This window comes from Anoplophora glabripennis, unplaced genomic scaffold (assembly GCF_000390285.2).
Source record: "Anoplophora glabripennis isolate ALB-LARVAE unplaced genomic scaffold, Agla_2.0 scaffold172, whole genome shotgun sequence".
Taxonomy (NCBI): Eukaryota; Metazoa; Arthropoda; class Insecta; order Coleoptera; family Cerambycidae; genus Anoplophora; species Anoplophora glabripennis.
Genome location: NW_019416503.1, coordinates 449777 through 475714, shown reverse-complemented (window position 1 = coordinate 475714; position 25938 = coordinate 449777). Strand labels below are relative to the sequence as shown.

Below are 25938 nucleotides of genomic sequence, written 5' to 3'. Positions count from 1 at the left end.
ATTATCATTATCATTATCATTATCATTATCATTATCATTATCATTATCATTATCATTATCATTATCATTATCATTATTATTATTATTATTACTATTAATTGTTATATGCCATAGACATAGAGTATTACGAAGTGACATAAAAAAGGGAGGATTCAGATTTTTTTTTAGTTAATATTTATAAAAACAGAAATTGAAAAAGGTGTCATGTACAAAATAAAGTCTTAAATCATTTTGTCTGCATACAAAAATAAACAGCATAAAGAAGAAATTGTTTAATTGCTATTAATTGTAAAAATATGTATATACATCAATGAAAAGAGATTCCTAATGTTGGGCGTAATAATGTATCAATCTATCAGCTTCCCTGAACCCAGATTCGATAGCTCCGTGGACAGTGGAGAAGTGATATGGATGGGTTGCTTCTCCAGCAAATTGTATGGCTGGATCTCCACTTTTACGTAACAAGGGTGCTGCTAATTTATTCTGTAATCCTTGTTCGGTGTTTTTGGCAGAATCGTAGGAGTATGTTCCACGAAAATGAGGGTTGCTGTACCACCTCGATCTAAAAAGAGGACTTTTATGAACAACGGAAAAAATGTGTGCATACGTAAGATTCCAAAATTGCTTTAACCCACTACATGATTACAATCCTCCTTCCTTTCATTAAAATTTAAAGAATTTAATTTTTTTTTAAACAATTAACTTTTCGAAATTTTCATTAAAAAAGTTGATTATTCATGAATTTTGAAAATTTCGAAACAACTAAAATTCAGTACTTATAATAATTTAACTGTTTAACATTTTCCATATTTGTATTTTTGCTTTAACTTAAAAATGAATCTAAAATTGTCGTCTGATAAAGTCCTATAAGTTTTTTAACATCAACATCTAGGTATGCAAAAAATAATACTCAAAGACTAATGACTTTGTAGGACGTGCGAATCCAGTACTGAATCACACCCGCAATATCTAGTAAACACCTAAGCTTACTATGTTGTTTTCAAAAAGCATATGATCAGAATAAACTGATTTTGAATTAACTTAATAGGTACCTTTTATAGTAAAATTAAAAGTTTAAAGTCTTATATTAAAAATTTACAAATAAAAAAGAGTTACAATAATAGCTATGTCAAAATATTTTATCATATTGAATACAATAGCAAATTATTTTTGTTTCTCTTGTTCCTTAATAAAAAATGTATATAAAAACTAACTCACTTAATTATATCGTCTGGGTCGGTTATATTGTTATGTGTTCTACCCAGGAATTTTCTAAACATGTACATGCAACCAGCCGAAAGAACTTCGTTGGACTCTTGTTCTATTTCAGGAACCATTTCGCCAGCGAAAAAACCTATAAGTACTTTAGGGTTGTTTTCAGCGGGTATAAAACTTAAGTTTTCTGTTAACCAGGATCTTCCGTTCTGTAATGCAAACAATGTCGAAAATGATACTTTTAAATTTTTTATATTAACTCAGATTTGAAAGAGAATAAGATTTATTTTCTTTCTACTTAGGAAACTGAAGTTAGAAACGTACATAGTTGCGACATATAGTTTTTCCAATAACCAAAATATGCCTAATGAAAGTCAGTTATATATTGATTTCTTATGCACGCAGAAAAACTTGTTTTGTTTCGCTTTTAATTTCTCGTATTATCAAAACATAGTGTTCGTTAAATCGATTTTTCTCGAAAACGGATCGAGATACCGAAATGAAACAAGAGTACATAATTATTGGAAAAATTATTGCTCTTTCAGGTTTTGAATCAAGTTTCATGTTAGACATACAGGGTAAAAAGTTGTTAACTAAATTTTCGGTAAAATTGGTCGTAAGTGGCGCCCTCTATGAGCAATGCTGAAATTACATTGCGCGTGTTATTTGTCGTCTAAAAAAATATAGTTTCACAAATTTTCAAGTTCCTAACCTACATATTTTCAGAATAATAGCAAAAAATTTCCGAAACTATCAACTTTCGGATAATGCATGTTTGCGCCAATGGTCACCATTTCACGAGTAGTATCTTCAGTTTTCGATTTTCCCATTGTTAATGAATCACCCTGTATAAACTAAGATAATAAAAACTTTTTTTCAACAAAATACTAATTAATAATTTCTTGTCAATTTTATATTATTTAAAAATACTTACTCTTACTGGTCCTTTACCAAATTCTGTCAGAATTTTCTTTCTATCAGCTGCACTCCAAATAAATGCATAAGGTTGTGAAGTGTCCCACCAAGTATGAGGAAAATGTAAAATAATCTTCATAATAGCTCCAAAGCCAATATTTTTTATCGCCCTTACCATTTCATCTGATAATGCAGGTTGAAACAAGCTCTCATGACTAGCCTTCAAAACTCCCAAAGAAGCTGTGAAAATCACATGATCAGCTGCATAGGTGGTATTATCCAAACAAAGAACATGATTCGCACTATTGTTCCAAATGATTCTTGTGACTTCTTTGTTCAAAATGATGTTATTGGTAACTGCCAAGCTTTGGGTTGGGTCAGGGTATTGCTGAAGCATCACTTCTAAGATAGTTTTGTAGCCTCTACCGTTCCAGTTTAATCCCAGGTCTCCTTCGCATTGCTCATAAGCAGACTTTCGAGCTATATCATGTATAGTAAAAGCGCTGTCGTAGCCCAAAATGTAGCCCTCTAGCCAGCCCTTGGCTTCTGTAACGATGGTCTGCAGGTCAGAATCATTTTGGTATAATTCAGCAAATGTTGAGTTGAACCTGTAAAGGACATGCGAAGGATACATTGTTGAAATCTTGGTTACCTACAGAATACAATATGGCAAGTAATTGTGAAGGATTTATTAGGCCAAACTGATAAGGTGTTGGAAGACAAGAAGTATTCTTTAAAAAGTTGTACCATTCTTATTATGACTTCAAAGACCTTATTTCCAACCAGAAAACCTGATCAAAATAGACGAGGCTTCATAATAAATTATGTCTGACTTACTGACTATCAACACATTCTCCAATGGAAGACAAGTTGCCACATTTTTCTTCAATCTCTGTATTATTCAAAGATGCATACATGGATTTAGCAAATTCCGCCATGCCATTATATATTTTTTGGTCGAGTAAAGTACCATTTGAATAGTACATTTGTATGGATGCGTTTGTATGCCTCAAAATGTCGTACTGCTTCACCATATCAAAGACAATATTACCTTTTTCTCCATGACACCATTCACCACCTAGGTCGACATAGGCATCTCCAAATTTAACACTGTGGATACGTCCACCTATTCTGTTTTCAGCCTCGAGAATTTTTAGATTAGTAAAGTTGTTTTTCCATAGTCTACTCGCTGCAGCTATTCCTGAAGGTCCAGCACCAATTATGAGGATGGAAGGATTTTTATTTAGGCCGTAAGTATATAACAAGTTGGTCACTAGCAGGATAATACATTTCACTGACATTTCTGATGGACGAATTAAACTCATCTATATATTAACAATAATGAATTTAATATCCTAGTGTGGGTAAATTATCAGAAGCTACAACTGTGGCAAAGGTTAATGTTTTAAAAATTAATGTTTTAATTTAAAGATATGATGCAAGAGATAAACAGAAACTATTATTTTAACGCAAGTTGCTGTGACGTATAATTTATTTAATAAACTTATACGAACATATGAAATGTAACTGTTTTAATAGTTTGGCACGAAATACATAACTTTTACAAATTTTAGCATTAATTTAATTATGAGCTGATTATTGCACTCCCTAATAAATTTATTTGACAGTTAATCTGAATAAATTACTTTATATCAAAACTTCAGAAAAACTAATTAATTTCTGTAAAATAGCACACATCACTTTTGTTTGATTGGCCCCAAACGAAATAATCCATAGGAATCAGATTTGTCGAGCGCGGCAATCAAGCCACTGGTCCACATATTTGGGTGGTTATTGGGTTGCTGTCCAATCCATCGACGTGGATAATTCTCATCCAACCACTGCTACTGCCAGTTGCATCCAGGTCTTTTGAAGTAAATTAAGGGGACATCTTCCAGCACATCGGGGAGAGGGTTTTCCAGAAATTCGTGAAATAGATCCCCATTTAAATGAATAGTTAAAATATGAGGCCCACAGAGGTTATTACTTAGTTAAAATACCTATCCACACATTTACACTAAACTGTTGCTGAAACGAATATAGTTTGACACATCGAGGATTGACTTTACCCCAAACATGTAGGTTGTGTTATAATTCCTGCTCTTGTGAAATTTGATTCGCCTGTCCATAAAATATTATGCACAAATTGTGGATCCATTTCTGTTGAATTTAAAATACATCTACAAAAATTTATACGTTTTTCAGCATCTTCTGGCAGCAAACCTTAAACTGGTTGGAAATGGAAAGTCATCCGATGATATTGTTTGAGTGCTTTCAGTACTTTTGTTTGAGATAAATGCAGTTGCCAGGCTGCTTGGCGTGTGCTTAAAGTTCCATCGTTATCAAAAGGATGAAGAATTCGCTGATGGCGCAAAACATATTCCGAAAATCGACGATGTACATTTACAAAAACTTTGGGATTCTTCTGTTTGGGAAGAGTGTTCGGCACTCTTGAACTGCTATGTTGGAATTACCGTAAAAAAAACATAAACATAATAATTGATATCGGTATATTTGTAAACGGTCTTGGCACTTAGAATTAAAAATACTCTTAAAATAATACTTTTAAGGATTTTTACAGAGGTTAGTTTACGTAAATCATTGTAAGTTTTGTTTTTCATGGGTTGTTATAACATTAAATGAAATTTATGCGGCTGGGTCATAAATGTCATTGAATATCTCAGGAACAAAGCCAAATGTCGAAAAAAACAAGAAACGAAAAAGTTTCAAAATTAATCAAGCAAAAATGCTGTTTTATTGAAAATGATAATTTTTTAAAAGTTTTGAAATAAAGTAAGAGACATGACACTTCCAAGAGGGGTAGGTGGTTCAAACTTATGTAAGATCATAAGGAGTGTTTGTGTTTCGAATTTCACTTCAATCGGATGACTGGTTCAAAAGCTATGAGGGAAAAGCGGGAAAAACATTCCTACTTCAACGCTCTCTATCTTCGAAACGATGCTATTTAGGAAATAAGTTTATATCATCAATGCACATTATTTTAATCTGTTCTATCGATTCCTGAAGTTATCCAGATTAAACCTGAATCATTCTATATACTGACAAATAAATAATTACTAGAAGGACTTATTTATATTGAAACAGGCACTACAGTGAAGACAAAACATTCCTAATTTCGTGCATAATAACGTTTCAATCTGTCAGCTTCCCTGTATCCAGACTCGATAGCTCCATGGACCGTGGAGAAATAATATGGATGAGTGGCTTCTCCAGCAAACTGGACAGCTAGTTTACCATTTCGACGAGTCAGTGGTGCTGCTAACATGTTTGGTAGTCCTTGTTCTGTGTTTTTGGCGGATTCAAAGGAAAAAGTTCCCCGAAAATGGGGATTGCTGTACCATGTTGACCTGCGAAATGAAATATAATATTGAACGAAGAAAAATGTACGGGATGCTCAGAAAGTAATGTTACAACTATAGCACACCGAGGTCTAGGCTCGCTTTGACTGACTTCTCAGTTCAGTATTTTAATGACGAAAGAATACATTTCGATGTCGTTAATTTTTGATGATTTTATGAGAAGACCACATGTTTTTTTTAAAGTTATAGTCAAATTCTTCATAAAAAGACAACATGTTGATTTATAAATTTGTTACCTATTTTACACAGAGAGTCCATTAATTGAAAATCAAACTTCTGCAGGGCGTTTATTGGTGGTCTAAATACGTACACAAACACTTTAAATTACGTGGACAACGTTTCTTTCAACAATTTTAAACGTCGTCATATTTCTATATTAACATGGGACACGTTTTTAACTATTAATGGTTCATATTACAGGAATACAAATATGCTGCAAGGAAACCGCTACTTTTTTACTGCTATCTTGATAAAGAAAATGTCGATTTTTTTTATGTTGAAACCATATATCTTAAAAGAATGATTTTAATTTAAGCTCTTAAACATTTTTGCAAAGGCGTACAGTTTTAGAAAAAAATTAAAATGTGACATGCATAACTTAATATCGAGAATAACATATCTAAGAAAACTGTTTGTCAATGCAGTTGGTTCAACAAATACAACAAATGATATGATTTTTAACGATTCACACTCTTCACCAATAGCTAACATATTATATTCATACTTCTACTAATTTAGAAGATATTTTAGAGAAACCATAGTCAACAGTTCCTCTTCAAATTATCGCATCTTCGTACGAAGTCGGAATGTATTGGTTTTGATCAAGCAACACAATATACAGGGTGACCCATTAAAATTATTTCAGAGACTAATTCGATTTGAATTTTGAAAATTTGGGATACCGGATTTTCGGGCAAACCCTTCTCAACTAAAATAATAGCGTCCACGTACCACTTCCGGTTATACCGGAAGTCGCCATCAACTTGCTTATTTTAAATGGAACACCCTATATATTATTGCAATTTTGGATTCTACGTGTTATTTTTGGTAGACGTTTATGAAGTTTCCCTATTCCTAAAATTAACCGTTTTCGAGATATTTATTATAAAAAAAAAAAAAAATGGAGAGAAACAGTGACTAGCTTCAAACCATGTGAATTTTATAGTAAGAAAGGTAAAGCAACAATATTTATAGGGGGGATAGCTAGACCCCTAGGTTTTCCATCCATACTTTCAAAGTAGCTTAATTGCATACAGGGTGGTAGAAATTTAATGCCGAGTTTAGTTAACTTCAAACCTTCATAACTCGTTTTTTTTTTAATGGAATACCCTGTATGTTTTTCTATATTCTGATACACAATTTTATTCTCTTTATATTTTTTGTGTAATCACTTAAAATCATGTAATTTCTTTCGAGGATAGCTGTGGAATTTTTAGCAAAACTTCAAAACAAACAACTAAACTGTTGTTAGTCTCTTGCAGTAACAGACAATTTAGTGTTTATAAGAAATAGAAAACAATTCAAATGCTGATATTTTAAATTTATTATTCATTCACGGACGTTGCAATGGATTATCAGTAGAACATGTACAGTTTTTAATGAGACATATCCAAATTTGCCACCAATGAGCAGAAAAAAGTTAAGAAGAATTTTAGCAAAACAACTAGAATATGGTGGAATTAGTGCAGAAAGAATTTTACCAAAACCAATAACTTCAAATGAAGATAATGTAATAAATGTGCTAGCCTATTTTCATGTTCATCCAGAATCCTCAACTCGTGCCGCAGAGTATGATTTAGGCATTTCACGAGCGTCCATTCACAGGATGCTAAGAACTAATAATATGCATCCATACAAATTTAAGCTACTTTCAGCTCTTCATCCGGGTGACGCCGTGCAACGTGTACAATTTTGTGAAACGATGTTAGTGCGATATCTACCAAGAAGATCCACAATTTTTGCAACATATTAGACAAACGAGTCAAAATTTACGGGAGAAGGTATTTTTAATAGACATAATACTCATTTGTGGTCATCTGAAAATCGTCATGTTATCCGGGAAAGAAACTTTCAAAATAAAAGCGTAAATGTTTTTGTCTAATTAAAGATAAACTAATTTCTTACCATGTCTACGAAGAAAATTTAAATGCCGACAGATATCTCAATATTTTGCAAACGGTTGTGGCAGATTTTCTAGTTGATATACCTTTAGACCAACTAAGGAAGTATTGGTATCAATTAGACGGGGCTCCACCTCACTGTCACAATCAAATCGATCAACAGCTGACTGAAATATTTGAAGATAGCTGGATGAGACGCTTAGGACCGTGAAATTGGCCAGTGAGGTCTCCCGACCTAACTCCGTTAGATTTTTATGTTTGGGGAGTAATAAAGCAAAAAGTTTATTCTGCACCCGTTGCTTGAGGATTTGATTGCTCGAATACGAAGAGCGTTCCATGAATTGCTTGCAGCTGAAATAGCAAAAGCGGTGATGGTAGATAACTTAAAAACTAGAAGAGATAGGTATAGGGAACCCTGATACCGTTCGAAATAGAATAAGATTGTGTATCAGAATATAGAAAAACATACAGGATATTTCATAAAAAAACGACTTATGAAGGTTTGAAGTTAACTAAACTCAACATTAAATTTCTAGCACCCTGTATGCAATTAAGCCTCTTTGAAAGTATGGATGGGAAGCTTAGGGGTCTAGCTATCCCCCCCTATAAATATTGTTGCTTTATCTTTCTTACTATAAAACACACATGGTTTGAAGCGCTAGTCACTGTTTCTCTCCATTTTTTTGAAAAAAATTAAATATCTCGAAAACGGTTAATTTTAGGAATAGGTAAACTTCATAAATGTCCACCTAAAATAACACGTAGAATCCAAAATTGCAATAATATATGTTCCATTTAAAATAAGCAAGTTGATGGCGACTTCAGTTATAACCGGAAGTGGTACGTGGACGCCATTATTTTAGTTAGTAGTAGTCTCTGAAATAATTCTAATGGGCCGTCACCGTGAAATACCCTGTAGAATTTGTCTTGTCTTATACTAAATATATAACATTTCGTTAAACTAGGCTGTTGTTTTGTTAATATCGTCCATTTAGTCAAATTTGCCATTATTTTCTTGGATGTAGCTGTGTGACAACAAATTTAATGTTTCAATTTCTTCTTAATCTTGATTTTTAGTTAAATATTCATCAATCGACTTACTTGATCATGCTGTCTGGATCAGTTATATTGCTAAACGTTCCTCCTAAAAATTTTCTAAACATATACATACAACCAGCTGTGAGAACTTCATCTGCTTCTTGTTCCATTTCGGGAACCATTTCCCCAGAGAAAAAGCCTATCAGGACTTTTGGATTCTGGTCAGCGGTAAAGAAAACAAAGTTCGTTGTTAACCATGATGCTCCGCTCTAAAAATGTTATTAGCTTCTTCAGTTTCGATATATTTAGTACAGTAATATCTTATTTATAGAACTAAACAGAAGAACGATTAATATATTTTGAACTATTTTTCAAACACAGTAATATTATTGGTTTCGTTCATATCAGATACTTACGCTGACTGGTCCTCTTCCAAATTCAGTCAGAATTCTCTCTCTGTCAGCTGCATTCCAAATAAATGAATAAGGATGTGTAGTGTCCCACCAGGTATGAGGAAAATGTAAAATAATCTTCATAATAGCCCCAAAACCAATATTCCTTATCGCTCCTACCTTTGCCTCTGGCAAAGCAGGTTCAAACAAACTTTGATGATTGGCTTTTAAAACTCCTAAAGAAGGTGTGAAGATAACATGATCAGCTAGATAAGTGGTGTTGTCAAGACAAAGAACTTGAACTTGGCCCGTGTTGTCCCAAGTAATTCTACTAACTTCTCTGTTCAGAAGGATGTTATTGACAACTGGTAATTGTTGAGTTGGATCAGGGAACTGCTGCAGCATCACTTCTAAGATGGTTTTGTAGCCTCTTCCATTCCAGTTCAGTGTTAGGTCTCCTTCGCATCTTTTATAGACAGACCTGCGTGCCAAATCGTATAAAGTGAAGGAACTGTCAAAGCCCAACATATAATTCTCTAGCCAGTTCTCAGCTTCAACACTGATAGTCTGCAGATCAGAATCATTCCTGTATAGTTCAGCAAAGGTGGAGTTGAATCTAAAGGAAATAAGGAAAACATATATAAAGGCAAAGTTGTTTCAACAAATCTTATAGTATTTCTAGAACAGTATGGTAAACTGTTGAGAATATTTTTGCTAGCATCTATTCTTTTCCAGTTATGTTTTGTTAGCTTCAGTAAATCTTATAAATGATTTTTCATAGGTTAACCACCAAGTTTCTTCTAAATTTGACAGCAATCGAAGGTACTTTTGGTTTCCGTTTTCCTAATCTGTAAAATCGAAGTTTTGAAGGGGTGAATAGATTCTAATATTGGTTTGAGCTGTTAAAGGATACAATAAAGTTGAGGCGATACAAATATGTGCTCTCCAAGTCTAAACAACGTTAAAATCTCAGACAATATTTTAAAGGACTTATTAAAACCTAACCAAAAGCTCATAATGCAGTCAATTTGTATTCAGAAGGACCTCCAGCGGGAAAATTGTGGGGTAGTTTTAATTTCTTTCCCTCCACATGCTTTTTGGGGTGCTGAATCCGAATCTGACATTTGCTAATCAAATTTCGTCACGTAACTTGTGCAAAACCATACTTATCGCATAAACTTCGACGTCACCTGTTACGTGGGTGTTGTATAATGATGAAAACGTAATATTGACAGTTGGTAGAAGGAAGCGCATAAACAAACGCTTAGGTGGGGAATTCTGGAAGGAAGCCAAAATAGTTGAAGTGAGAACAGTGTGGAGATGGGAGTAAGACGTTCGGCGGACTGTGAGGCAAAATTGTGAAAAATTAAAGTGTATTAATTAGCAGGTAATATTCTTCAGGTACTTTGTTTGTTAATTGTTCTATGTAATCTTATGATTGTGATGGTTACAGATGTTTAATGATAATAATTCTTTGTATGTTTAGCCACCATTGCATTATGCTCAAGGGCATATATTTTTCTAAGGTAAAATTGTTACAGTTATTATTAACGATTGCTCATTATTTATTTTATGTTAATTAAGTACCTACACCTTTACTTATACATCCAAATAAGACATGTGCTGGTAAGAATTCATTAACTGACAGCCCTAATAATAAGAATTTTGCTGTGTTTTTTTGCGGAAACAGACGAAATACGCGCTTGAGTCCGAACGGTTCGTCGGAGGAAAAAACCTAAATAGTGAAATTTGTAGGCAATTTTATATACTTTCATTTTCAATAGGATGTTTATTTACAAAAAGTTTATAGTTTTCATATTATAAGCAAAAAACCCTCAAAAAATGAGATTTATAACTTTTTTGCATTTTTTTGTTGCGTCACGAAATTTTGTTAGCAAATGTCAAATTCGGATTCAGCACCCCAAAAAACATGTGGAGTGGAAGAAAACAAAATTACCCTACAACTTTCCAGATAAAAACACAATTTGACTGAACTATCAGGTGAAGAAAAATCAACGGAACAGTAGAACGTGGAACATTTGCAAGGTTTGTTAATTTTCTTGAATATAGATTATCAATATCGAACGAGATTATCGTTTATGTTCTTTGAAATTATTTTTCAGAAATATGTTTTATCTAAAATGACACAGATAATAATTTCTTTTAGATAAAAAATCGTGTATCATTCCCTGCATCTTTGTCACTCTGCGAATGAGGAAAAAAAATCCTTCATGGGAATCTTATGGTCGATAATCTAATCTGAAACCAATCAGCAAATTTTAAGTAATTTAAGAAAATTTATTTTTTCACATTGCACCTTTATCACCTTGTAACTTTTTTACTTTTCGGATTTATATTCGTAGGAAACTTTGATTGACGTGCTCTTTTTCGTATTTCAGTGTGGTTCTAGATTTTAGAAACATGATGTATATGCAAAACTTATGAACAAAATTTATGATTGAAAGCCAGATTTGCAACTCTATTTTCAAGTGAAAAGAAAATAATGATCTTAGTTCTTAAAGCTGCTTTATCAATTTCTTTGAAGATAAAATCAGATAGATACACTCATCTGAATTAGACGAAAATTCTTATAAAAGGATCACTTCGAATTTATGAATTTTAATTTTTCAGATTGCAGTTTTTCTTCTCAATTAATATAATAAATTTTTTATACTTACAGACTATCAAAACATTCTCCAGTGGAAGAAAAATTCCCACACTTCTCCTCGGTCTTGGTATTATTCAAAGATGCATCGATGGATTCGGAAAAGTCTACCAGATTATAATAAAATTCTTCATCCAGTACAGTACCATTAGAATAATACATTTGCACGGAAGTGTTTGTATGCCTTAGAACATTGTACTGCTTCACCATGTTGTAGACGATGTTGTCTTTCTGCCCATGGCACCACTCACCCCCTAAGTCAAGGTAGGCATCGCCAAATTTTACACTATGGACGCGTCCGCCGATTCTGTTTTCTGCCTCAAGAATTTTTATATTCGTGAAGTTATTCTTCCATAGTTTAGTGGCTGCAGCTATTCCTGAAGGTCCAGCGCCAATTATAATTATAGAAGGATTCGAATTTAGGCCGTAAGTGTACAAAAAGCATTGGATCGCTATCAAGTTAACAATTTTCACTGACATTTTTATAATTGGAGTAAGATTGTCTTTGTGTGTGTTGACACTGATTAGAATGAAATATACCCAAGTTCATATATAATGGGTGAGATTATCACGGGCTACAATTATGGCAAAGGTCAATTTTTAAAAAATTAACGTGTTGTCATTACTGTTACATCATTTTTATTATTTTTGTATATATTTGAATATATGATACATTGTTATTAAAAATTATTAAAAATTACAACATACCTCATTGGCTTTGAAAACATGACATTAAATTATAGTGTGTTGTTATACTGAATAAGAGGATATAGTTAAATAGGGTAAAACTGGATCATCCAATCTAAACAGTTGCTTTCTAATGAGCAGTGCGGTTTTTGTAAGAATAAGTCTACAATTAGTGCAAGAACTGACGTTGTTGGTACTGTTGCCGATGGTTTAATCAAGGCCTTACAACTGAAGCAATCACATGTGACTTATCCAAAGCTTTCGACTCAGTGTCTACTGTCATACTTCTTCCTAAACTCGAGCTTTATGGAGTTAGATCTAGTGCATCTTCAAACGTTCCCCCGCTTCCTGACAACACATTCTTGCTCTTTTAATAATTGAAGACGTAGCTCTTTGAAGAGTATCTGGGTCATCTCATATGAATGCAGCTGCATCCATAATGTTTTGAATTAGCTCACCTCCGGTTTGTGGTTTATTTGAATACACTAGAGTTTCCATGTGTCCTCAAAGATAATAGTCAAGAGGCGTTAGGTCTGGCGACCTCAGAGGCCAGAGAACTGGACCTTCTCTTCCAATCCACCGGTTAGCAAAGTTCTTAATTAGGTATTCTCTCTCATTTACACCAAAATACGGTGGTGTGTCATCGTGCTGAACTTCTTGAAATATGAATGGCCCAATAAGAAGGTTATTAAAAACACCACACCAAATATTCACCGAAAAGCGATGTTGAAAATGCGCTTCCCTGATTGCCAAAGGGTTCTCAAGTGCCCATGAATGTGAATTTCTGGTATTCGTAATTCCATCTCTATTAAACGTGGCTTCATCCGTAAACATAATTTGACCACAAAGCTGTGGGTGTGCAATCAACTAACGACAAAAGTCAACCCGTTTTGCATAATCTGCTGGTTGTAAATGTTGAACAGATTGTATGTGATATGGGTACAAACCAAAATTGTGTAATGTTCTCCACACTTTCAATCGACTAACATGAACACGATTAGATATTCTTCGTATACTACTAGAGGGACTATTTTAGGTCATGCTAAGAATAGCTTCTTCATCGACAAGTTCTTGCTGCACGGGACGTTCTGCAGTAGCTTTAGGAAACATACCTGTTTCTGTCAACTGACGACGCACGTTTATGAACACTTGCTTATTAGCTATTATTCGATCAGGAAACCTCCGATGATATCCCAGCACTGACGCTGTCGCATTTCCGTCACAGTATCCATAAATAAAATAGCGGCATATTCTTGATTTGAAAACGTAGCCATGTCAAATTAATCTTAAAATTACAACGTCAAAGAATAAACAATGTCACCATAACGATATGAAAAAACAATTACATGGATTTGATAACAATGCATAGCCCAGTTCCTGATTAAAAATAAAGTATTGATACGTGTTCCTGAAAGTTAAAGGTAGCCTCTGTATATGACCCCGACAAAAAGTTACATCCCGTTTAAATTATAGTAAAATTCCTCGTTTCTACAAATTATCTTAAATATTGGGAATGATAGAAATGGTTCTAATCGTCAAAACCCTTACAGACAGTATTATATATTAATTAAGATGCCACTAATTGGTTTTTGCTCAAATTTTGCATATTTGCATATTTAAAGACATTTNTAATGAGCAGTGCGGTTTTTGTAAGAATAAGTCTACAATTAGTGCAAGAACTGACGTTGTTGGTACTGTTGCCGATGGTTTAATCAAGGCCTTACAACTGAAGCAATCACATGTGACTTATCCAAAGCTTTCGACTCAGTGTCTACTGTCATACTTCTTCGTAAACTCGAGCTTTATGGAGTTGATAAAGATTCTAGTATTGTTCCGATAATTAATGGTGTACCTCGATGGTCTGTCTTGGGACCCCTAATTTTTCTCGTTTATTTTAATGACATTTCCAGTGCTCTTAATGGCCATTACGAATTATCTGCTGATGACACTATGATCATGTCAAATAGTGATATTCAGTTTAATGTAACAAAACATTAACTTCACTTGCGATAGACGGACTATTGGTTCTACGTCAGTGAAACTGCTAGGTACAATGCTGGACAATCACCTAAACTGGAAAGCACATATTGACATTTTGGGTTCAAAATTATACAGGGTGTCCCGTGACTCCATGGCCATAGCTTAAGGTTTTATTCCTTGGACAATTTTAAGTCGAATGTGCCTTATATACTTTATCCAAAACACAATAATTAAAGAGTTATGGATAATATTAAATTTAACAGTAAATAAATCTGGTAAAGTAAAGAGCATGTTGAATAAAGTAATGTAATGTTTTATCAATTACGAATTTTTTTAATGCTAATAGAAATTTAATTAAAGGTTTGGTTGAAAATGTTCCCCCACTTCCTCACAACACATTCTTGCTCTTCTAATGATTGAAGACGTAGCTCTTTGAAGAGTATCTGGGGCATCTTGTATGAATGCAGCTTCAGCCATAATATTTTGAATTAGCTCACCTCCGGTTTGTGGTTTATTTGAATACACTAGAGTTTTTTGTCTCCAAAGATAATACTCAAGAGGCATTAGGTCTGGCGACCTCAGAGGCCAGAGAACTGGACCTCCTCTTCCAATCCACTGGTTAGCAAAGTTGTTAATTAGATATTCTCTCACATTTACACCAAAATGCGGTGGTACGCCATCGTGCTGAACTCACATGTTAAATCTATCCTCTATACATCTTAGCAACACAATTTGTAAAAAATTTAGAAAAGCAATGTTGAAAATGCGTTTCCCGATTTCCAAAGGGTTCTCAAGTGCCCATGAATGTGAATTTCTGGTATTCATAATTCCATGTCTATTAAACGTGGCTTCATCCGTAAACATTATTTGTCCACAAAGCTGTGGGTGTGCAATCAACCAACGACAAAAGTCAACCCGTTTTGCATAATCTGCTGGTTGTATGTGATATGGGTACAAACCAAAATTGTGTAATGTCCTCCTCACTTTCATTCGACTAACATGAACACGATTAGATATTCTTCGTATACTAGTAGAGGGACTATTTTCGATGCACGTTAATGAACACTTGCTTATCAGCTATTCTTCAATCAGGAAACCTCCGATGATATTCCCGCACTGACGCTCTCGCAAGTGAATAGCGGCATATTCTTGATTTGAAAACGTAGCCATGTCAAATTAACCTTAAAATTACAACGTCAAAGAATAAACAATGTCACCATAATGATATGAAGAAACAATTACATGGATTTGATAACAATGCATAGCCCAGTTCCTGATTAAAAATAAACTATTGATACGTGTTCCTGAAGGTTAAAGGTAGCCTCTGTATAGTAGTAGTATTAGTGGGCCCTTTTTGCCTACCCCGCCGTCCCATCATCTAACCACTCTCTGCCTCTGACCCTCCTCGAACCTACCCGACGCCCTGATGAACGCCAGGATTTTGGTCCATGGAAAGTCTCTCACCTCAACCCCTTGCAGCTCTTCAGCACTAATGACTTTATGTCTTATTCTCCCAAAGGCTGCACACTGTCCCAGAAGGTGGACAGGGGTGTCCTCCCCTTCGCCACATTTCGGCCTCGACAAAAAGTTACATCCCGTTTAAATTATAGTTAAATTCCTCGTTTCTACAAATTATCTTAAATATTGGGAATGATAGAAATGGTTCTAATAGTCAAAACCCTTAGAGTATTCTTAATTAAGATGCCATTAATTGGTTTTTGCTCAAATTTAGCATATTTGCATATTTATTTAAAGAAATTTTTATTTATTTTTATTTTATTAAAAAATAGTAATTATAAAACATATAGTAGAAAAGTAAAATATAATTCGTTATTATTTTTTAACGATTTAGTAGTAATATATAGTATAAATCTTAAAACATTGTTATTGTATTGTAATTTAAAAAAATGAATATGTTAGAAAAATTAACAATAATAATTTAATATTCACGCCACTCCACCAAGGCATCAGCCAAGAATACAAAGCCATTGATAATGGCCAAAATCGCCTTCGAAAATCCGTAATCTCTCAGTTCTGACTTTCCCCAGTGTTTCATTATCTCGATGTTCAAAGCTCCTGCTCCAACAAAAGTAGCGCATCCTACTAGACAATAGAAAATATAGATCCTTCTACTTATTGGCGTGCCCATCAAAACCCCTATAAAAATATTGAATGTGTGTTAAGGTGGCTTCTCGCGGTGCGTAGTTCGATAGTTTAACGCTTGGTCAAATCAATTTGCCGCTCACTAGCCTGCGATCTGCGTCAAGCTACGTACTATGTGAAGCCGTCTTTATTGGTTTGAGCATAACATCAATTATTTTTACCAAAATATTTTGAGATTAGACTATAATTTATATCTTTGTATTTATATTGTTTAATTTTTTCATAATAATTCAAATAATTTCCTGATTTCAATTACGGTTTCCAATGTTTACTTTGTGTAATGTGAGTTTTTTAAACTGTCGAATAATTCTTAGTAAACGATTACAAGCGAAAAATTTTATAGCAGAAAATAAGTGTGGATATTTTCTACGGTTACTTATTCTCTTTAGAAATAAGGAAAATTAACGGGTTATTACTAAAAGCTGTAATAAAAGTGGTCATAAAACTAATGCCTAACACAACTCTATTAACGTATGTAGGTCGAGAGGAATTTATATTCTACATGTTCTTTACGCCCATAGAAACTATTTCATTTACTCCTGCTTCTATTTATTATGCTTAAGCTTACATTCAATTAAAAATATATTTTAAAAATTAATTCAGGAAGGTCGATTTACTATATCGAGATTTTTTCTATCTAAAAATTGTAAGTATAGTGTTATTTTATAGACTTGTATGTTTTAAACAATATAAATGATTACAGACCCAAGTTTTATTTGATTTTCCAAACAAATTGTTTCTGATAAAATTAAATACACATTGTATTCAACAGCAGCTGTAGCAGATATATTTGCCTTAACTTAAAAAAACTTTCCGAATCTAAAATTAAACACTTTTCTCAGTTTACTAAAATTTACTAAAAACCATATTGATCTAGTCACATTCAACTCTTTTGAATTTTTTTCTGTTAATATTTTTATTGATTCATAGGAGAAGCCTGATGAAACAGTGTAAAATGGGTAAATAAAAAATGTAATAACGTAGTAGTTGTTTTTTTTTACGTTATTAGTCTTTATCAAGGGAGATAATAGAACAGAGCTACAGAGCTACAGAGCTTACAAGCTAATTCTTTGAATGATTACATTATTTAACAATTTCAAATGTAATTTTATTCTGAAAGTTTGCTGATTATTTACATGTATTGTTGTTTTATTAATATTTATTAATTCCTGATGAAACAATCCCAAGTAAAACGCAAAAAATTTCTTTGTAGTAGCTGTTTTTACGTGTTGGTTTCTGTTAAGGGTAATTGTATTACCTATTGTTAAATATGAGATATTTATTTAAAATATTACATTATTTAACAGTTTTAATATATTAGGTATGTATTTTCGTAGTAATGTGCATATCATTTTTAGTTTTTAATATCGAAATTTTTTTATTGCTAGCTTCTTAGTAGGTATACTGGTATATTTGCTCCACAGGTTCCTGGGCCCATTATTATTTGATATCTTTTTTAACAATGTTGTTGGTTCTTTGAATCTTTTATATGCTGATGATATAAAAATCTATTTAAGGATAAAAACTGTTCAGAACTGCATTAATCTATACACGAAAACCTTCATAGACTCAGCCTTTGGTGTAAATCTAATCGGCTGCCACTGAATATTGACAAATACAAAACTTTTTCTCGCAAAAAGATAAATTTTCATCATAATTTTATTAATAGAGGTCGGGACTCGGTCGGATGATCATAGGCGTCGCGTCGGCCTTTCGCTACAGCACCACGTACGAAACCGGTAACAACGGCAGTTATTGGCTTCGCGTTTGCTTCGTGTATACGTGTTTTAATATTCTAATAATGTCGAACGCGGCAAGTGGTAAAAAACGACCTTGCGCTGATGAAGATTTTTTATTTTTATTTATACCTATTTATTTATTTGTTTGCGGCAGTTACGAGTTAGATATCATTTCCATATCTAGACTTTTGGTATTGAAAAACATTGACTTCATTCGAACATATTTTTTAGAAAAAAATGTCTGAATTAACCGACTACTTTTAAAGTAAGTGTACAATTGTACATATATTAAATGTACTAAATGTATGTAACTATTTTGGGTCATTAGCAATTGTTCTACCAACGAAACAATTTTAAAATAAACCGGTATTAAAAGTTATAGCTTAAGAAAAAATATTAAAACTTACCTGCAATAGTTCCTATTAAAATGATGATATAACCACCAAAAGAGGTGCAAGATAAAGTGTCTGTATCAAAATCATTTGTACGCGTTTTGTAATGTAAACCAATGCAAGCAATGGCAATCGCCTGAAACAAATTATTTATGTAAAATTATAAGTAAAATAAGAGGCTTTGCCAAGTAGCTATAATTATCCATAAATAAATTTACTGTTTTGAAACGATTTAGCATAACTCATATAACATTTTTTCTCTTTTATTTTTTTTCATTTTGACAACTTAATTAGTTAATTTAGGCAATTTTTACTTTAAAAACAACAAAAAAAATTGCTCACCAGCTCCAAAAACTTTAACAGGGTCAGTTTTCTGAATTCCATTGTTTTATATACACTTGATCCTCAGTCTCTGCAACTCTGATCACTAGTGCTGCAAATGAAACTTATTTCCACTAAAATGTGTTACGAATTGCAATAAATTGTTTAGGCCGTAAATATTTATTCCCTCCTATATACAAATACGTAATTAACAGATAATCCAGAAGCCGATTTGTGGTTAAATGAAATCCCAGAGTATGCCAGTTAATTAGTAAATAAATTAATGTCTTCGGAATATATACTATTACAAATTTGAATTTAAAGTAACTAAAATATTTCAAGTTTCTAATAAAATTTAAGTCAATAGCATTTTCTACAAAAAAATCCATATTATCATATTTTGCCACTCTATAAATGCCACGTAACCAGTTAATTTATTTCTTTCATATTGGCAATTAAATTTTAATAAAACTAAAAATTATACCGGCACACAAAATAAATAAAATATAAGTTATCTGTACATTTGATTTGAATCAATAGGCTTTATGTATTTTGACGTAAGAATCCGAATTTGAAGTCCGTTTAGCTCAAACACCCCCAAAATGTTGAGTAAACATTGGAAAAGAGTCGAAAATCACGTTATTGAGCGCAAAAAAATTCGAAGAAATTTATTCTGAACTTGATCAAGTGAGGTTCTTATGTATTTTGATGTGTTGAATCCAAACCTGAAATTTTTTTAGCTGCATCCCCCCAAATTTTGCAAAAATCGCAACATGCTAGCGAAAAATTACCAAAAATAGAGAAAAATCGCAAATTTTTTTGTGATCAAATGTGTTTCTTATGTATTTTGATACTCTGAATTCGAATCTGAAGTCTATTAGCTGTATCCCCTTACAGTATTGCCAAAAACACGCAAAAAATACTGAAAATGGCAAAAAATCGTGTGAAAAAATTTAGAAAGCAGTTCCAGATTGGATCAAATGTTCTTCTCATAAGTTTTATCGAGTCAAATTTGAATCTAAAGTCTGTTGAGCCTCATTACCCAAAAATTTTGGAAAAATCGCAAAATATCGCAAAAAAATGGAAATCTTGAATGTCAAAAAATCTTAAATAAATGTCAATGATATGAATTACTTCCAAATAAATTCGACTGACTCCAACCTTTCATTAATGTTGCTTTTACACTTTTCTTCACTTGTAGCGAACTCTTTTCTCTTCATGTCAAGCTTGGTCTCATGAAGCAGTTTCTCAAAGCTCTGGACAAAGACTGTTTTCAATATTTAGGAGAGGTTAGCGACACACAGGTTAATACAATTTTTTACTGTGAAATTAGGGTATGAAATTACGATAGGTTTATTCTCAGTCACCCGAATAAAAAATTAAATTTCATGAAAAAGATTGTCTTTGTAGTCAGGAGAATGTCTATACGGTTTTTTAAAAATCGATGATTTTAATTTTTATATGTGGCAAAAACAAAACAAATACCTTTGTACATTACTTTTATTAACTTAACTATTATATCAGCTTACAAAATTATTGAAAAAAGTTTAAAAATGAACCTTGTTTTGATGAACTCTTTTTTTTTGTATTCATAAGTAGTTTCTCTTACTAAATCCCAAATATAGTCACCCAACATATTTTCATTATATTCGCCTTGACAACAGCCTTCAAAGTCCATGATGAAAACGTTCTCCTTGTTCTTCTGAGAACGCTCCCATGTTGTTTTATTTATCTGAATGAGCATGCATGTAGCATATGAATTTCTAGAGACATCTCCTGCAACCCATAGCCTTAAAGTTCTTTAACATATTTTCAACTAATCTTTGGTCATTTTTAACCTTATCATTTCCTACAAATCCAGAAACTACTCCTTCAAAACTGTGCCAACTTTTTTTTTTGAGCAAGTGGTATTAGCACATTTTCAGGTTCAGCGATAGGTTCACATTTTACGTTTTGTTTTCCCGCGGTTCAAATCATATTTACACTTTCGCGATGACATTTTGACTTCTTGCGGCTTGTACAAAATACTTAACCATTATTCTTGACTTAAGCGCCATCTGAAGGTCCACGAGAAAGTATTAATACCTCTTTTTGTGCAGTACGTTTAATTAAATATACCAAAATTATTGAATGTTTCTATATCTCGAAAATCTGTTTTATTATTATAACCACTATAAAAGCAAACTTTAAACGGAATAATGGTATTTTTCCTTGATTTTGGTGAATAATAAATAGAAAAATCATGAAATGAATCCAAAGACAAAAAAAGTTTTATTTTGTAGAACTGTGAAATGATGCAAAATTGAAAGAAAGTATTTTTGATGATCCTCAAATTCGTACCATATTTCGCAACGAAAATTTCATTACAAGGATGAATGACACTGAAGCAGCATGGCAAAATTTCAAGAATATCTCTCGGAAATTTTTAGGAAATGAGAAGAGTGGGGATTAGGAAAATTTGGGCGAAAAGATGTTGAAAAATTTCAAACAATTGCTTGATGAATCTTAAATTGCACTTCTTACACTCTCACCTCGACTACTTTCCTCAATACCTTGGAGGTTCAGTGCAGAACAAGGAGAAATATTCCATCAAGAATAAGTGAAATGGAGAATCGATACCAAAGAAGATGGGATATCAACATGATGACAGATTTCTGTTGGACACTAAAGAGAGAAACGAATCAGAATAGACAGAAGAGAAAGAGAAACTCGCTGCTTAGGTCACTCGAAGAGAAAAGAGTTCGCTACAAGTGAAGAAAATTGTAAGAGCAACATCAAAGTAAGCCTGGCTCGAGTCAGTCGAATTTATTTTGAAGTAATTTATGTCCATGACATTTATTCAAGATTTTTTGGAATTCACGATTTTCATTTTTTTGCGATTTTTGATCAGGTTCAACTGACTTTAGATTCAAATTCGACTCGACAAAATTTATGAGAAGAACACTTGATGCAATCTAGAAAACCTCTTTATATCTTTTCTCACTCTCATTAATATGATTTTTTACCATTTTCAGATATTTTTTTGCGTGTTTTTACAAAATCTGTAAGAGATATAGCTAACAGACTGAATACTTGACTTCAGCGTATCAAATACATAAGAAACGCACTTGATTAAGGTCAGAAAAACATTTTCAGAATTTTTTTGGACTTGCTAACGTGATTTTTGGCGATTTTTCCCTATTTTTGGTGATTTTTCCTAATTTTTGGTGATTTTTCGCTATTATATTGCGATTTTTGCAATGTTTGAGGAGATGCAGCTTAAAAGACTTCAGATTTGCATTCAGCACATCAAGGTACAGGGTGATTCAGTATATTTTGGCCCCCCTATTAACTTTTTTGTTTTAAGAGTTATAAAAAAATGTGAAATACAAAAGTTGCACGATTTTTTATGAAATGTTCGAAAATTATAGTAGAAAAACAAATGAAGTCCAAACAAAATGGCCGCGGATGCTAACTTTGTTAATTTAAATGGAACATCCGGTATATTTTTACATATTTGGATAGAACGTTCCCTGTCGAGCATAGCCATATAGGGTTTATTGGGTTCATCTCTAACAATAAGCGAGATAATATTAAAAAACGAAAAGAAGGTTTTTTATTAGAAAATAAGATATCTTGTCATTGTTAGACCTCTTTCAGGCATTTCTGCCTTTTTTTCAATTACGTAAGGATTTAGATTTAGTTGCAATATATTTTGGCATATTGGACATTGATATAGTCCAAAATGCGTATAAAATACATATACGCAACCAAATCTCACTAATAAGGCCATGAGGAGCGTATTTACTTATGGACAATGTTGTACTAGGTCCACTGTAAATTCTGAAGTGATCACTGTTTATAAATGTCATATAGGGTGTTAACAAAGTCGTAATAAATGTTTTCTTTTTCAAACGGAACACCCTGTATTTTTTAACGGGATGTGAAAGACTTTCTCAAAATCTACAACTTTCATAATAGGAATTATATATTGGTTCTTCATATTTAACGATATTTTTCGTAATTTCTTTATTTTTCATTTTTTACCATAAATAGCGTCGACGTACTAGGGCTAAAGAGTTGAAACAAAGAAGCATTGCTTAAAATCTATCTTTACTTTGTGCAGAAAAGAACAGTGACCCTAAATTATGTAGCTTTCTTATTCTATTGAATTTTTAGTGAACGAGACACCTTTTATAGGCTCGGCTTTTTCTCTTGAGAAATTCATTACGAACAAGAAGAACAAAACCATACAAACAATTAATTAAGAACAACTATTTCAATCACAGAAAAACGTTACTTCAACAGTCAAACATTTATTTTGTTTAACTGCCATATCAATGCCTCCTCAGGATATTTTCATAAAAAATAAATTAATTGCTAAAAATATCGTAAAATATGAGGAAAAGATCTTTCACATCCCCTTAAAAAATATAGGGTGTTCCATTTGAAAAAACAAAAGTTTTGCATTTGAAAAAGATAACATTTGGTATGATTTTGTGAACACTCGGTGTGACATTTACAAATAGTGACCACTTCAGAATTTACGGTGCACCTAGTACAACATGTGTGACAATTGCTTGAATTGTATCTCAAAGAACGAGTATATCAGCAACGATCAAGTGTAACGCCAAAAATTTAATTTTTTATATTAAAATATTAATATCTCGGAAACGGCTGATTTTTGGCACATAGTACCTATTACGAAAAAGTTGCATAATTCCATATAAAAATATAAATATCCACTGAGATATATGGCGTTCCATTTGAAAAAACACTTTTGTCAGCCCTCCGAAAATGAATCACCCTGTATAAGTCAAATTATTTCTAAAATGTGCATTTCTTGCCCCCACACCTGAACCTATTTTGATATATTTTGCCTCCATTATACAGGGTGTTAAAAAAAGAGTATAAAATATTTAAGGAGGTAATAGTATGAACCAAAATAAGCAGAAAAGTCTCAATAAACATGGGTCCGCAAAGTAACGGTTGCGGAGATATGGAATGTTTTATGTTTTTTAGCCCCTTTTTTTATTTTGCAAAAACGTTGTGTATTTTCTTATAATAGTTGGTTGATGTTTAGTGAAATAAACAGTACGTATTTGACAGTTGTTCTCAGTGCACAAGTTTTCTTTCGCTATGGCTGGTTACTCTAACGCAGAATTAACAGACATGCATTTCATGTATGGTCGTGCTAATGGGAACGCCACCGAAGCGCGACGTCTTTATGTTGACGCTTATCCAAATCGCCAGATTCCTTCACAACGCATGTTTGGAAGAATTCACCAAAGATTGCGTGATACCGGTTCCTTGAGCAAACAGTGCCATTTATCCGGAAGACCAAGGTCGGTATCCACTCCTAGAGCAGAAGAAGAAATTCTAGCACTGGTAGAGCAGAATCCAGGTACGAGTGTGCGGAGAATATCAGCCGAGGTAGGAATTAGTGGTCCTCTTGTTTGGAGAATCCTTCACGAGCAACTGCTTTATCCATACCATGTGCAACGAGTACAGGCCTTAAATCCAATAAATGATCATCAAGCACGTTTGGTTTTTTGCCGCTGGTTTCTACGTCATGATGCTGAAGACCCTCGTTTTCTTGCAAACATTCTTTTTACTGATGAGGCCGGGTTCACAAGAAATGGAGTGTTTAATTTTCACAATACGCATATTTGGGCCGACGAAAATCCTCATGCTCTAATAGAATCTGGACATCAGGCACGTTTTTCATTAAACATTTGGATGGGTATTGTAGGTGACAGGTTTCTAGGTCCTGTTGTTTTACCAAACCGATTAACAGGCGCTGCTTACCTCAACTTTCTGCAGAACACACTGTATGAGTTTTTGGAAGACATTCCTTTGAATCAGAGGCAACAAATGTGGTTCCAGCATGATGGTGCTCCAGCTCATTTTTCCATGGCCGTTAGAGAGCATTTACACCAAACTTTTCCACATAGATGGGTAGGAAGGGCCGGACCTGTTTTATGGCCTCCAAGATCGCCTGATCTGAACCCTCTAGATTTCTTTGTTTGGGGATATTTGAAGACATTAGTGTATGGTACTCCTGTAAATAGCCTGGAAGAGCTGCAGCTACGGATTAATCAAAAGTGTCAAGAAATCCAAACCAAGGAGGGTGTTTTCGAAAGAGTTCGAATATCGTTGAGACGAAGATGTCGTGCCTGCTTGGAAATGGACGGAGGGCACTTTGAACATCTTCTGTAACTTTGTTTTTTGTTTGTTAAAAGCTTCCTTTGTCGGTTTATTCCTAATAAAATAAAATGTTTGAAAAACGAATAGTGGTCCATATCTCCGCAACCGTTACTTTGCGGACCCATGTTTATTAAGACTTTTCTGCTTATTTTGGTTCATACTATTACCTCCTGAAATAGTTTACACTCTTTTTTTAACACCCTGTATGCTAGCGACAAATCAACTTTGCCACAGCGTTGACTCACCCTGTACATAATTATGCTCCATTAAAAATGATTCAAAGTTCAAATGAGGCTCTTTAAGAATGCCAGAAGAACCACAATAATATTGTATACATTTTTTTAAGTTTGATTGATGTCGACATTAGCGATCGATAATATTCCATAATTCAAAATAATTCGTATTTTTTATAACAATATTTTTGATTAACCGCAATAAATTATCAAGCGATATGAAATTTATTGGTGTGAAAGGTATTAAACAGCAACTGATTGTTTTGAAGTTTTTTAGAACCCAACAAATACTTATGCACAAATACATTGAAATTTATTTTTATCTTCTTGTAAATTTAGAACATGATTCAATTGTGACATCAAACAAATAAACAGTAACTATAATCTTACAGGCACTGATAATGAAAAAGAAACAAATTGAAATATAGTTTACAATGGTATAAGAGTACGCAATAAGAATCGAACATCAAAACTTATATTTGAGATTTTATTTCATCAGTCTTTTATACATA

The 25938-nt window shown here is 33.1% G+C and overlaps 3 protein-coding genes across 3 annotated transcripts; all 3 read right to left on the bottom strand.

Moving 5' to 3' along the window:
* Window positions 1-281: 281 nt before the first annotated feature.
* Window positions 282-3462, bottom strand: LOC108905257 (peroxisomal N(1)-acetyl-spermine/spermidine oxidase-like). Its single transcript, XM_018708057.1, has 4 exons — window positions 2968-3462; window positions 2150-2738; window positions 1219-1424; window positions 282-562 (listed from the first exon to the last, which is right to left on the bottom strand). Exons 1-4 carry the CDS (start codon window positions 3453-3455, stop codon window positions 325-327), a joined length of 1521 nt encoding a protein of 506 aa, XP_018563573.1. The 5' UTR covers window positions 3456-3462; the 3' UTR covers window positions 282-324.
* Window positions 3463-5064: 1602 nt separating this feature from the next.
* Window positions 5065-12205, bottom strand: LOC108905261 (spermine oxidase-like). Its single transcript, XM_018708062.2, has 4 exons — window positions 11739-12205; window positions 9085-9676; window positions 8732-8937; window positions 5065-5498 (listed from the first exon to the last, which is right to left on the bottom strand). Exons 1-4 carry the CDS (start codon window positions 12203-12205, stop codon window positions 5261-5263), a joined length of 1503 nt encoding a protein of 500 aa, XP_018563578.2. The 3' UTR covers window positions 5065-5260.
* A 4108-nt stretch (window positions 12206-16313) lies between these two features.
* LOC108905263 lies at window positions 16314-19115 on the bottom strand. The gene is made up of 3 exons (XM_018708063.1): window positions 19029-19115; window positions 18702-18822; window positions 16314-16549 (listed from the first exon to the last, which is right to left on the bottom strand). The coding sequence occupies exons 1-3, from the start codon at window positions 19068-19070 to the stop codon at window positions 16332-16334; spliced, it is 381 nt and encodes a 126-aa protein (XP_018563579.1). The 5' UTR covers window positions 19071-19115; the 3' UTR covers window positions 16314-16331.
* Between the last annotated feature and the right edge of the window lie 6823 nt (window positions 19116-25938).